The sequence below is a fragment of the Poecilia reticulata genome, linkage group LG1 (genome assembly GCF_000633615.1).
Source record: "Poecilia reticulata strain Guanapo linkage group LG1, Guppy_female_1.0+MT, whole genome shotgun sequence".
In the NCBI taxonomy this organism is placed as follows: Eukaryota; Metazoa; Chordata; class Actinopteri; order Cyprinodontiformes; family Poeciliidae; genus Poecilia; species Poecilia reticulata.
Genome location: NC_024331.1, coordinates 6,138,758 through 6,149,818, shown reverse-complemented (window position 1 = coordinate 6,149,818; position 11,061 = coordinate 6,138,758). Strand labels below are relative to the sequence as shown.

Here is an 11,061-nt window from a genome sequence, read left to right as displayed (position 1 = left end):
AGATTCAAAACTTCAATGTTTAAAGGAACTATTTAAGTTCAAGTTTAATTGGGAGACACTGAGATAAAACAATCCTGAAAGATGGCAAAGAATCAGAGATTTGTTTTGAATAAGTTTATTTCTCAGTTGAAACAAATAGTCACATCTTTTTTCCATCTATTCTGAATGTCAACAGTTAAATTCACTGGAAGATTAAAAAGCTCACGTTGCTGTAAAATTTCAGTTGCAGATCACAAATAGGTCAATTCTGGGTCACCATGCAACTACAAAAATAAAATAAAAACAAAAACATCCTGGAACATTACAATACTGATAGCTTGTAAAAGAAATTAGAAATATTCAACAAAAAGGACAAAAGTTTGATATTTTCACAAATATTGTCTTTGAAGTAAAAAAAAAAAAAAAAAAAAGAAAACCAAGTTTTTGTTGCATTGAGAGTGAAGACAGCACAAGCATTTATTATTCGACTTAAGACTGGAACCAGCAAGGCCACCTGTTTGTCCCGAAAAAAAGCTACTTTACAAGTTCATCTTAAACATACTGGAACGCAGTCATGCATCAGAGCTGCTTAAAGGAACGTCGCCACTTTTAGTCGAGCTTAGTGAATAGTAGTACCTGAAGTGGAAACTTATTCCTAATGCAATAAAAAACAAAGAAAAACAGCAGAAGTATGTACAACTGATGTAACTGGACTGATTCAGCAGCTGGTCCAGATATATTCACATTAAAACGCTCACAGGAAGGAAGGAGAGCTCATTCTTGACATTCCTCTGCTCCTTCCTCGTCGCCATGGAATCCCTCTTCTCCTTCATCGTGCACTACGTATCCCTCGTCCTCCTCTTCCTCGCCAATCTCGAAACCTTCTTCTGCTCCATGGTTTTCCTGCGTTTCTTCTTCCTGGTTCTCTTCCTCCAGCTGCTGCTGCTGCTCTTCATCCTCCATCCTCTCCTCTTCCTCCCCTGCAGCAGCAGCAGCAGCAGCTACTGCTGCTGCTGCTGGTGGTTGTTCCCCCTCTGCCTCCTGAGCAGCTTCTCCTTCAGCCACAGACTCATCTTTGACCTCTGGGTTTTCTGGCTGACCTTCAGCCGCCTCCCCGGTCTGCTCCAGCTCTGACACGTCCATCGCCATGGAGTCCTCCGGGTCGTGCTCATCTTGGTTCCCAGTGAACGGGTTCTCACCCTGGCAACGAGATATACTTTAATGCACATTTACTACAATGGTAATAAGAAAATAAATTATAGTCACGATTACTTTAGGAATAGAAAAGAGTTTTTCATATTCAAATATTTTACATTTCAGTAATAGTGAAGAAAAAAATAATGATTAACAGTTAAGAAAACAAATAAAATAAAAGTAATAATGGTATATAAAAAGATAAAAAATAGTCAAACATAATGGTACATAAACAAATCTAATAGTGCAAAAAACAGTAAATAAAATGCTAAAGTAGTAAATAAAACAATTGTTAATAAACAATAGTTAACACAGTTAATTCAACAGTAGATAAAACATTAAAATTATAGTAAATAACAGCAATTAAATCAAAAATACGTAAACAGAACAAGATAGTATATGAAAAATATAACAGAATTGCAAATATAAATTAGTAAAGGTGAACAAAATAATAGTAAGTAAAAAATTCTAAAAAAAAAAATAGCAAAACAAATACAGTAAATAAAATATATAATAAAATAGTAGTAAAAAAAAAGAAGAATAAAATCAATGTAAATATAAACATTATCCACATACCTTGAGGTAGCTCTCCAGTTTCTTCCCAATCAGTTTGTGGTTGAGGATGCTTCGAGCCACTGATAAACTGCCACGCTTCGCTTGCTCCATCATGCCCTTAAAAACAAAGGTTTTACAGATTTTACACAAAGGGCAACAAAAACAAAGACATTACATGAAAAATATCAAGAATCCATAGAACACTTACAAATAAACCAAAACAGTAAATCTAGAAAAATAAAAACTTTACAGAAGAAAATGAAACAAAAAAATCTGAAGATCTTTAAAACTATTTAATATGTTTTCCAATTTCCATTGGAGCTCAAGAAAGAAAAGTTTAAAATCAAGGTGTGAAACAATACTGTAAATGATCGGACCAGGTTTCAGTGGAAGCGTACCTTCCGGTTGTAGTTGTGGTCTGGAGACTTGATGTGCTTCTGAATGAGGTGGGGCTGCATGGGAATGAAGAGGTCACAGGCTCCGCAGTGCGCCGCCTCCACCTTCCTCATGAAGTGCTCCATTCCGAGCTCTGAACCACAGGACAAAACATCAGCACACACCGCTGCTGCGTCGTCGTTCTGATGTACAAAAGGCCGAAGGAAGCGCTTACCCCGGGTGAGATCCTGCTCTCTGTATATCTGGCAGATGGTGGCGCTGTGGTTCTCTAACTGGCCGACCCTCTCTGCCGTCTTCTTGAATTTGTTCTGCATGTACTCCTACAAAATAACACACAACATTTTTTTATGAGGATTTGAAGGAAACGGATCAATAGGAATAGGAACCCAGTTTGCTTTTTAAAATTGCGAATGAACTTCATGACCATGCGACCCCACCTGCAGGAAGTCTGTGGTCGGTTTGGACAGCTGGTTTGAAAGGAACTTAAAATGGTCCTTGTGAAAGCGGCTTTCCAGATGAGCGTCCATTTCTTCCTTGTAGAAGGAGCGGAACTTGCAGACGGAACATGCAAACATCAATCTGCCGTGAGAGAGAGAGAGAGAAAATATCGAATCAAAACTAGTGATGTCAGGCAAAGCAAAACAAAAAAAAAAAAAAGCGCCATATAAACTTATATCCAGAAAATGAAGAATTTTCAAACATTTCCAGTAAAGAAAAAGCCTATTTTGCTCACATAAAAAAGAGTAAAGAAAAAGAAAGCAGACTCATTTATTTAAGCCCCGCCCCCTCACCTGTCCATGAAGCCTCTTCTCTTCCTTGCTTTTTGCTGCTTCTCCTGTCCCTGGGTCGGAGGCTTCTTCTTCTCCTCCTGTTTGGCTGTAGCTGATCAACAGTTCAGACGTAACACAAATGAAAACAAGTTCACACTTGAAAATATAGATTCTGACAAAAATGTTAAAAACTAGTGTTGGGAATTACCAGTTTTCCCTTCTTCAGAGGGAGTCGCTTCCTGTATTAAAAAAAAAAAAAAAATTTGATCAAATATAAAGTTTAGTTTGTTACTCACAGTAATTTCTAATTTTATGTGCAAGTGTTTAAACTTTGTCTTAATGTCACAACTACTAATATTTAATGTGCACCTGGGAGAAATGCTGTTTGCACAGAACAGCATTCAAATCTGATTTCATTTCTGCTAAATGTGACCCATATTACACTTTTTCATGGCAGCAGGAAAGCCCACTTCCAATCTTTTCATAAAAAGAGAAAAAAATAAACAATTTGTGACACTTTTTATATTTCATAATCACACACATCTAGTAGTTTTGCAAATGTTTGTAGTCAACAAATGTGGGATGTGTCATGTTCCTCATAATTCTACTCCAGAAGAAACCAGATGTAATATATTATGTTGCAGTCAATAGCTGAAGCAACCAAAACTGCTCAACTAAACAAGAAAAAACATTAATCCACAGATGGCGGCATCCGTCTTTAATTCGATGTGCAGTGATGTATGACGTCTTTGTTCTCATTCTGTGAATGCAGGTCACACTGGGGTCAAAGCGTTCACACGGGCGTTTGATTGCAGTCACAATAAACCGATAAATAAATAAATATGGATTTCAGAAAAATAAATAAAAATGAAAAATAGGATCTAGCATCAAGACAAAAAGCTTTCCCTTTTTACCTCAGTAGCAGGGTCCGGATTGTTGTCGTCACCTTCTGGTTTTGGTTCATCTGTTTACAACAGAATAAATAAATATGCACAGACAGATGAGACAAGACTGCAAAAACTTCTCTAAAACGTGACATCATCATATCTGGGATTTCTGAGGAGTTACCTTGCGTTCCCTCCTTCTCCTCGCCCTCCGTTTTGTTGATCTTCGACTCCGGCTCGTCGCCTCCGGTCTTCCTCTTTTTCTGTCCGTCACGCTGTGGCTTCATCTGCTGCTGCGAAGCCAATTTAAAACGACACGGCAGGATAAAATAAAATCATTACATATTTCTAGACTTTAACCCGCACTGCATTTCTGTTCTCGCCGTCTTGAGAGTTCCTCACAGAAATCCAGTCGAGGCATGCAAACTACACATCTGCGTTTTGAACTCGTCTGACTTTCAGTTTCTTTAGGCATGGGCCAGTTACTGGGCTCAAACAATAACGAAAGATTCTCCGTTATAAAAGTTTCTACTGTTTCAACTCCCTTTCATGCCAGAAAAAGTGATCGGACCAGGTTTCAGTGAAAGCGTACCTTCCGGTTATAGTTGTGGTCTGGAGACTTGATGTGATTCTGAATGAGGTGGGGCTGTGCAGCCCACCTCAAAGTGCTGCTCTTTGTTATGGAACAAAGAGCAGCACTGGAAAAGTGCCTTATTTACTCAGCAGACATTTAAAGAAATATTCAAAGAAATATTAGCTGCGTTTCTATGACAAACATTTGTCGATATCCCGCTAATGCCAAAGATTTTGCAATCGAGACGCTTCCATTAACAAGAAATGCAAAAAAATAAATAAATGAATTAAAAAATCCCACGTGATTAAGTTTGTTAATGTGGCAAGAATTTCCGTTGCAGTTTTGCTAAATACACCAATTTTGAGACAGCTGAGGAAAAAAAATGTAAGCGTTTCCATTAAGAAAATTTATTTTTCCAGTTTCAATTTACAAAGTTATACAGCCAATAAAAACGCAGCTTATGGCTTATGACAGACTGGTAAATTTTCTAATTGTGATTTAAGTAGAAATGTAAAAATGAAACAATGCGATACATAATTGTGATTTTTGGAGTCAACACCATAGAAATCTTGCTCATTTGTGAGAAAATTCTAGATTTTTTCAGACCCAAATTATTTCCAGTTCTTCGATTTAGGATAACTTTAAAGTGCAAATGAAAAAATGGTTTGATAAAAAGATATAAAACATGAAAGGAGAAACAACAGGATGAACAGAGATACAAAGAAAGATTGATGTATAATTTGATAAAAGATGGCTCAAATATTCAAATATTTAGTGGACAAATCAGTACGGCAAGATGAAAGGATCAAGAAACGGACGTTTGAATAACACTTTTTAGAGTAAAATAAATAAAGTTTGGAAATAGAGCTCCTTTTCTACAATTATCCGGACCTGGAAAATACACATGAAATTCCAAACTTTTCCAGGAACATTTCTCATACCGACCCATGCCTACTCAGGAGTTCAAATTTATTTTATTTTCCAATAACTTTCTAGTTTCCAGACGGTTCATGAATGCCCCATTCCGGCTTAACAATTAGTGCAGTTCACCAAAGAAAAAAAAGAGAGGCCTAGCTAGTAAGCAGTACTGTGTGAATTTAGTTGAAAACATTAAAACAAAGAAACGAGGCTGTAAATGTTTCTTTAAAATATTCAACTTAAAAATGGTATATATTTAAAAACAAATGAACAAAAAAAATTGCAGTGGAAAAATAATCAACATGTATCTAATTAGAGAGCATTAAGCAGCTGGGACTAACTTGTTGCACTTCACTGTACTTTTCAGGCCACTTTAAAATCAAAAGTAGATGAATTTTAGAAGTGCAAACATTTCTTTTATTGTTATTATTATTTGTGTTATATTTCACAAACTGCTGTAGTTGGAAAGCTAGCATGGATTAGCACGTTGGGCTAATGTTCCAGCTAAGAGTAAAAGAAGGAGGGAGTCAGAGAGGGCTCAGCATTCGCCCAGCGTCTGAGAGGTGGTGGGGTGGGAGGGGTTTTCATTTGGCTGGAGGTACTTACTTTGATGAGGGGTCTCTTGCGGCCTCGCTGGCGACCGCCTCGTGGCCCCCCTCCAAAATGCCTCCCGGGAAAGTCCTGAGGCCCCGGAGCAGAGCCCTGGAAGCCACCGCTCTCGGGGTACATGCGGTTGGACAGGAGGGATGGGAGCTTGCCTCTACCACCTCCTGGAGAGTGGCCCCGGTGGGACTGGCCCCCACCGCCGCTTCCCCGCAAACCCCCGCTTAGTGGGGTGGGGTCGGACCTGCGGCCGCCAAACCCTCCTGCGGCTCCTCGGGCCCCGGCGCCCCCGCCCCTTCTGGGGGAACGTCGGCCGGCTCCGACCCATCCGCCGCCTCCGGAGCCGCCTCCCTGGCCACCAGCGAAGGAGTCTCTCATATTCGGTCGCATTTTGGCGACGCCATAGGAGGAGGAGGAGGGGCTGTCAAAGCCTCCTCCTCCCCCGAGCCCAATTCCCCCTCCGAAGCCGGAGCCGCCTCGCTGACTCATCAGCATGCTGTCCCCAAAACCGTAGCTACCGCCGCCAGATCTGTAGAGATCTCGGGAGGAGGAGAGCCCGGAGGGGCGCGAGTCGAAAGACTCGTACTCGTCAAACCTGCAGGAAGGGAGGGAGGGAAGAGGGTTGATAGCACAGCAGAGAGCGAGACAGGCAGGGAGGGCAAGCCAGGATGGAGATTTCTCCACCTGCTCTTTCCTTCTGCTCCATCATCTTGCTTTCTCAGAGTGTCCTGTCACATCCAGATGTATGCAAAAAAATAACAAGAACCACATTAGATCAAAACGTGATGATCTGAAACTAGCGAGTTTTCAATTTGTGGTCAGCCTTTAGACTTTAAACTCTTGCAGATTAAAGAAATGCAATTTAGTTTGGGGTTTTTACTGGCTAAAGGCTGGGAAAGAAAACTCCACCGGCAACATCTTCAGACAGGGGCAAGCAGTGAAACATCCTGAGATGTGAGCAGATTACACAGAACACCAAAGAAATGGGATGATATATTTATAATGTATATAAGAAGGGGTTGTCATTCATAAATAATGTCTCAGTAAAGCGGTAAACTCATCGCTCTGGGTAACCTAAAGCCGGGACACAGGTTAGGTCACATGGAGGATGAGGGAAACGAACCAGAAAATAAAAATTGTCTGGGGAGAAACTCAAAGGAACGCCTAACTTCAGAAGAAAAGTTTTTGTTTTTTTTTATAAACAAATTGAAAGATTTATATTTCCACTTCCAACAAAAACCCATGGCACTACACAAAGACAAGTGTCTACAGCTGTTTTTTTGTTGTCGTTTTTCTTAATCAATAAAGATCAAATCAAAAAAAAAAAAAAGATACAGGATCTTTCTGTCAATGTTTAAAGTGGCACTAGAAAACTTAATGGGATCATTTGTAATCCAGCCAGAGCAAATTTTATCCCATGAATATTGACAGTCAGCTCAATAAACTGGACTGGAAATAAGCTAATTTCAGGAAATTCATTCACAAAGTTAAACACTACCACACAGTAACATCCCCTCACTGTGTGTGTGTAATCACTTAAGAAAATGATCATCGTTACTTCTGTGCATTCCTGTTGTATTGGGACTTTTTTCTTCCACTCAACTTTTTCGTGATTTTTTTAAAACCCTGTGGAGAGTATCAATGACCATCTATTGGACATATATTAAATTAGCAAACTATCCCCGTGATTGTAAAGGTCATAACAACATTTTTGCCTTAACATCTATTTACTGATCTTGGGGAATATTCAGATTTTTGGTTCTTAATTTATCAACAAAAAAAAAATTGCTTTTGATTAATTTAACAATGACTTTGAAAAAATTTGTATTAATACGAGTAATGTCAACATTTTATTTGTCTTTGGGATTTTTTTTTAACTTAAAATAAACTAAAGCTTACCTTATGTGTGTAATCAAACGACTGAGTTTAAATGAATAATGGAAATAAATTCTAATTTATCAAGATGAACTCATAACTAGGTATCCGTCAAACCATTCCTATGCTGTGCATTACAATATATACTGTGGTATTTAATCTAAAATAAATTAACTAAAAGGAAAAACAATGTTACCTGTCTCCTCGAGGTCCCCTAAACCCCCCTTCTAACTGTGTGAGCATGTCCAGGCGCTGGTTAATCTTGGCAATGACTGCGTCTGCGTGTGTGCCAGAGGATGAGAGCATAGATCCTCCTGACGGCCCTCGCTTCATGTGGCCGCCACCACCGCCGCCTCCACCTCCGTATCCTCCAGCTCCGGAGTCTTTATAACTTCCTCCTGCTCCTCCTCCATACATGTCAAACCCACCAGAACCTTCAAAAGTGAACGGAAACAAAAACAAGAATCATCCCTTAATATCAAAGATTGGCTTGGACATTTTATTTTAAAGAGGCAGTGTGATGCATTTCCCAGGCACATTGTGACATAGCACTATCAAGTAACTATGTTAACTTCAGTTAATATAGAAATGCTGCATAAATCAAATTTGACCTTGTAATTTAACGCTTTGAAATTGGGCCTCTGTCTCTTTAAGAAACTCCTACTTCATGAAGCCATCACAACATGGCTCCTCCATTAACCCTTTAGCATCATTTTTACCAGCATTACGCTGAGAAGTAGCTCATATGAAGAGCTCAGCAGACGAGCATCTCAACCAGGTGTTTGCTAATTGCTGCTGGCTAGTCTGAAGGAGCTGAGTGAGGGAGTTGTGACAGAGAGGCGCTATGCAATGCGGAAGCTCGGCTTGTAAACTGCAGTTCAGAGAAGGAGGTTAGTCCATAGAGGCGGGGCTAGGTCCACCCAGGCGTTTTGCACAGCTGAACGGTTGCCACGGGAGACTTAAGGATTCAAGGGAACACTCCAGGTATGTTTTTGATGAGGGAGTTATAACATTATAACATGATGTAAAGTTAAAAAAAAAGGTCGGCTTTACATAACACTGTCCCTGTAATAATCATTTCACTTTGCTTCAACAGTTTACCGTTAAGTTTTAAACTAATTTTGAGTCACAGTGCTAAATTTTTCTCTGTTTAAAGCGTCGAACGTTGAGCTTTGATAATTGATTTATTCAGTTGATTTATTACTGATCAAATGAAAAATGATAATGATACACACTAGCATGTTGTGAGTTATTTGCTAAGTGAAACATCACTGTGCATCAGTTTAGCTTCTCTTCAGTTCTGGTAAACATGAATTAGTTTAAAGCATATCGCACAACACTCTATACTGCCCAACTGTACTCTTCTTACACGCACTGTAGCATGCATTAGCTGCGCGTTAAATATGCTTAAGCAATGAGAATGTGTAACAATTCACTTCAGTCTGATAGTAAGGTTTATAAACCTCCTCACCTCTGTTTCCTGAGCTTCCACCTCCCCAACTGGAATATCCTGCAAAAAAAAAGAAAAGAAATGCGTATGTATGAGGAAACCAACAAAATAAACATACCTTGGTTTACTTAAGACTGGTTTGTAAAGTGTTGTTGCACAAAATTGAAGGAAAATAAAGAAAAATATTCAATTTTATAATAACCGTCATCAAATGGTGGACCAATACCTGACCAGCACAAAAGCTCTAACAAGTATTTTGACCAGACAATACATTTAAATTTCACTTGTGCACTGAGGCGGCCATTTTAACATTCAGTGTTTAAACTTGGGCTTTTTAAATGCCAGGCCCAGTTCTAAATATTGAACGCTATAATCCTCACACAACACCACTATATTATTCGCAGCTAAAAAAAAAAAAACAAACAAAAAACAAATAAACAAAAAAAAAAAAAAACAGCAAAGCAGAACCATGACCACTAACCACAACGGTGCTGTCACGTTCATGCTAGCGACAAGGCCTACGGTAGAGCTAGCAACATATCGTAAGTTTTAATTAAAACTGCCTGGTTAATTATGGACAATAGAAACGGCCAAACAACGTCCGTTAGCAACATTTAACTTCTTTGTTTAAAGCTACAGCTAGTGGGCCTGGCTAGCTTAGCTGGGAAACTACAAATGTGCATAACCCCAGCAAGCACAATGTAGCTGTTTTCCATTCGGTAACACAGAGAGCTACTTTAAAAAAATAATAATAATTTAAGAACAAAAGTACTACAAAATCTGTGGATATTTACCAGAACCGTAACTTCTGTTGTCCATGGTGCTTTTAGTCCACCGCTTAAAAAGCGCAGTTGAAATGCCCGGCCCAATGTGAGTAGCCCGACGCCGCTGCTCTGCGACAGGATAGAACAAACTGACGGGAGCTGCTGCTCCACACAGAACGGGATGTGAGTCCAACCACGTGACCAACCAGGCCCAAAGAGGGGTATTATATAAAGTCGACGTTTTTTTTATATTATGTTATTCCCTCATCAAAAACATACCTGGAGTACTTTGTGCATTTTATGCAAGTTTGAAGAATTCTTGAATTTCCCATGGCAATAAGTCCTTGTGTAAGTCCTTATTTACACAAGGACTTATTTACAGTCCTTGTGTAAATAAGCCTAAACGCTTATTTACACAAAGGACTACCTATTTACGCAAAGCTCCTCGTCAGCATTGTTGCCAACTTCTATACAAGAGAGTAAAATGGAATAGAGAGTAGAGAGTAACAGGAATAAAATGTTCTGAAGATTGTATTGTAATTCTTAGCTTCGCCACTAGGTGGTGCGACTGTTTCGTGAGTAATATTTTGTTCAAAATGCTGTTGAAGAAGCAGTGCAGATCAGCAGAAGTTGTGATCGTAGGTAGTTTTGCGGTTTTATGAGAGTGTACGTCTATATAGGCCTATACATAGGCCTATATAGACTGGTAAGTTACAGTCTATATAGGCCTATGTGATAATATGTGTATTTATTGGACATTTTCTGTTTGCTCAATTTTTCCAGAACAAGCGATAGCTAAGCTACGTTCTACTTTAAAATTGTGAATCTTATGTTTACTTGCTCTCTTTCACGTTATCTAACTTTATTAGCAGCTGAAAGATAAGACTTGAGTAATGAGAAGAAAGTTTCATTTTATTTACCAAATATAGCTAAGTTATAAGGGCCTTTGGATCTAGTGGTAAGGCTTAAAAAACAAGTAATGTGATTATAATATGTTTGTAGCTTACAAAATGATTAACTGATGTACATGGTGGATTGTAATTAGGGGCATGCCATAGCAATGCATAAGGAGAGCAGTACTGACTTGCGAAGCAAGTCA

General features: G+C 39.1%; 1 protein-coding gene across 1 annotated transcript; it reads right to left on the bottom strand.

Moving 5' to 3' along the window:
* Nucleotides 1-99: 99 nt before the first annotated feature.
* On the bottom strand, nucleotides 100-10,391 carry akap8l (A kinase (PRKA) anchor protein 8-like). The gene is made up of 14 exons (XM_008426596.2): nucleotides 10,242-10,391; nucleotides 9,993-10,124; nucleotides 9,220-9,258; nucleotides 7,945-8,182; nucleotides 5,877-6,468; nucleotides 3,963-4,071; nucleotides 3,809-3,858; nucleotides 3,103-3,133; nucleotides 2,916-3,006; nucleotides 2,562-2,703; nucleotides 2,339-2,444; nucleotides 2,127-2,257; nucleotides 1,750-1,845; nucleotides 100-1,179 (listed from the first exon to the last, which is right to left on the bottom strand). Exons 2-14 carry the CDS (start codon nucleotides 10,015-10,017, stop codon nucleotides 754-756), a joined length of 2,076 nt encoding a protein of 691 aa, XP_008424818.1. The 5' UTR covers nucleotides 10,018-10,124; nucleotides 10,242-10,391; the 3' UTR covers nucleotides 100-753.
* Between the last annotated feature and the right edge of the window lie 670 nt (nucleotides 10,392-11,061).

Coding starts and splice junctions, on each gene's coding strand:
- akap8l (XM_008426596.2), bottom strand. CDS start 10,017: ATGGACAACAGAAGTTACGGTTCTG. Junction 4,072..5,876: donor GCAAGAGACCCCTCATCAAA/GTAAGTACCTCC, acceptor TTGGCTTCGCAG/CAGCAGATGAAGCCACAGCG. Junction 3,007..3,102: donor CTCTGAAGAAGGGAAAACTG/GTAATTCCCAAC, acceptor ACTGTTGATCAG/CTACAGCCAAACAGGAGGAG.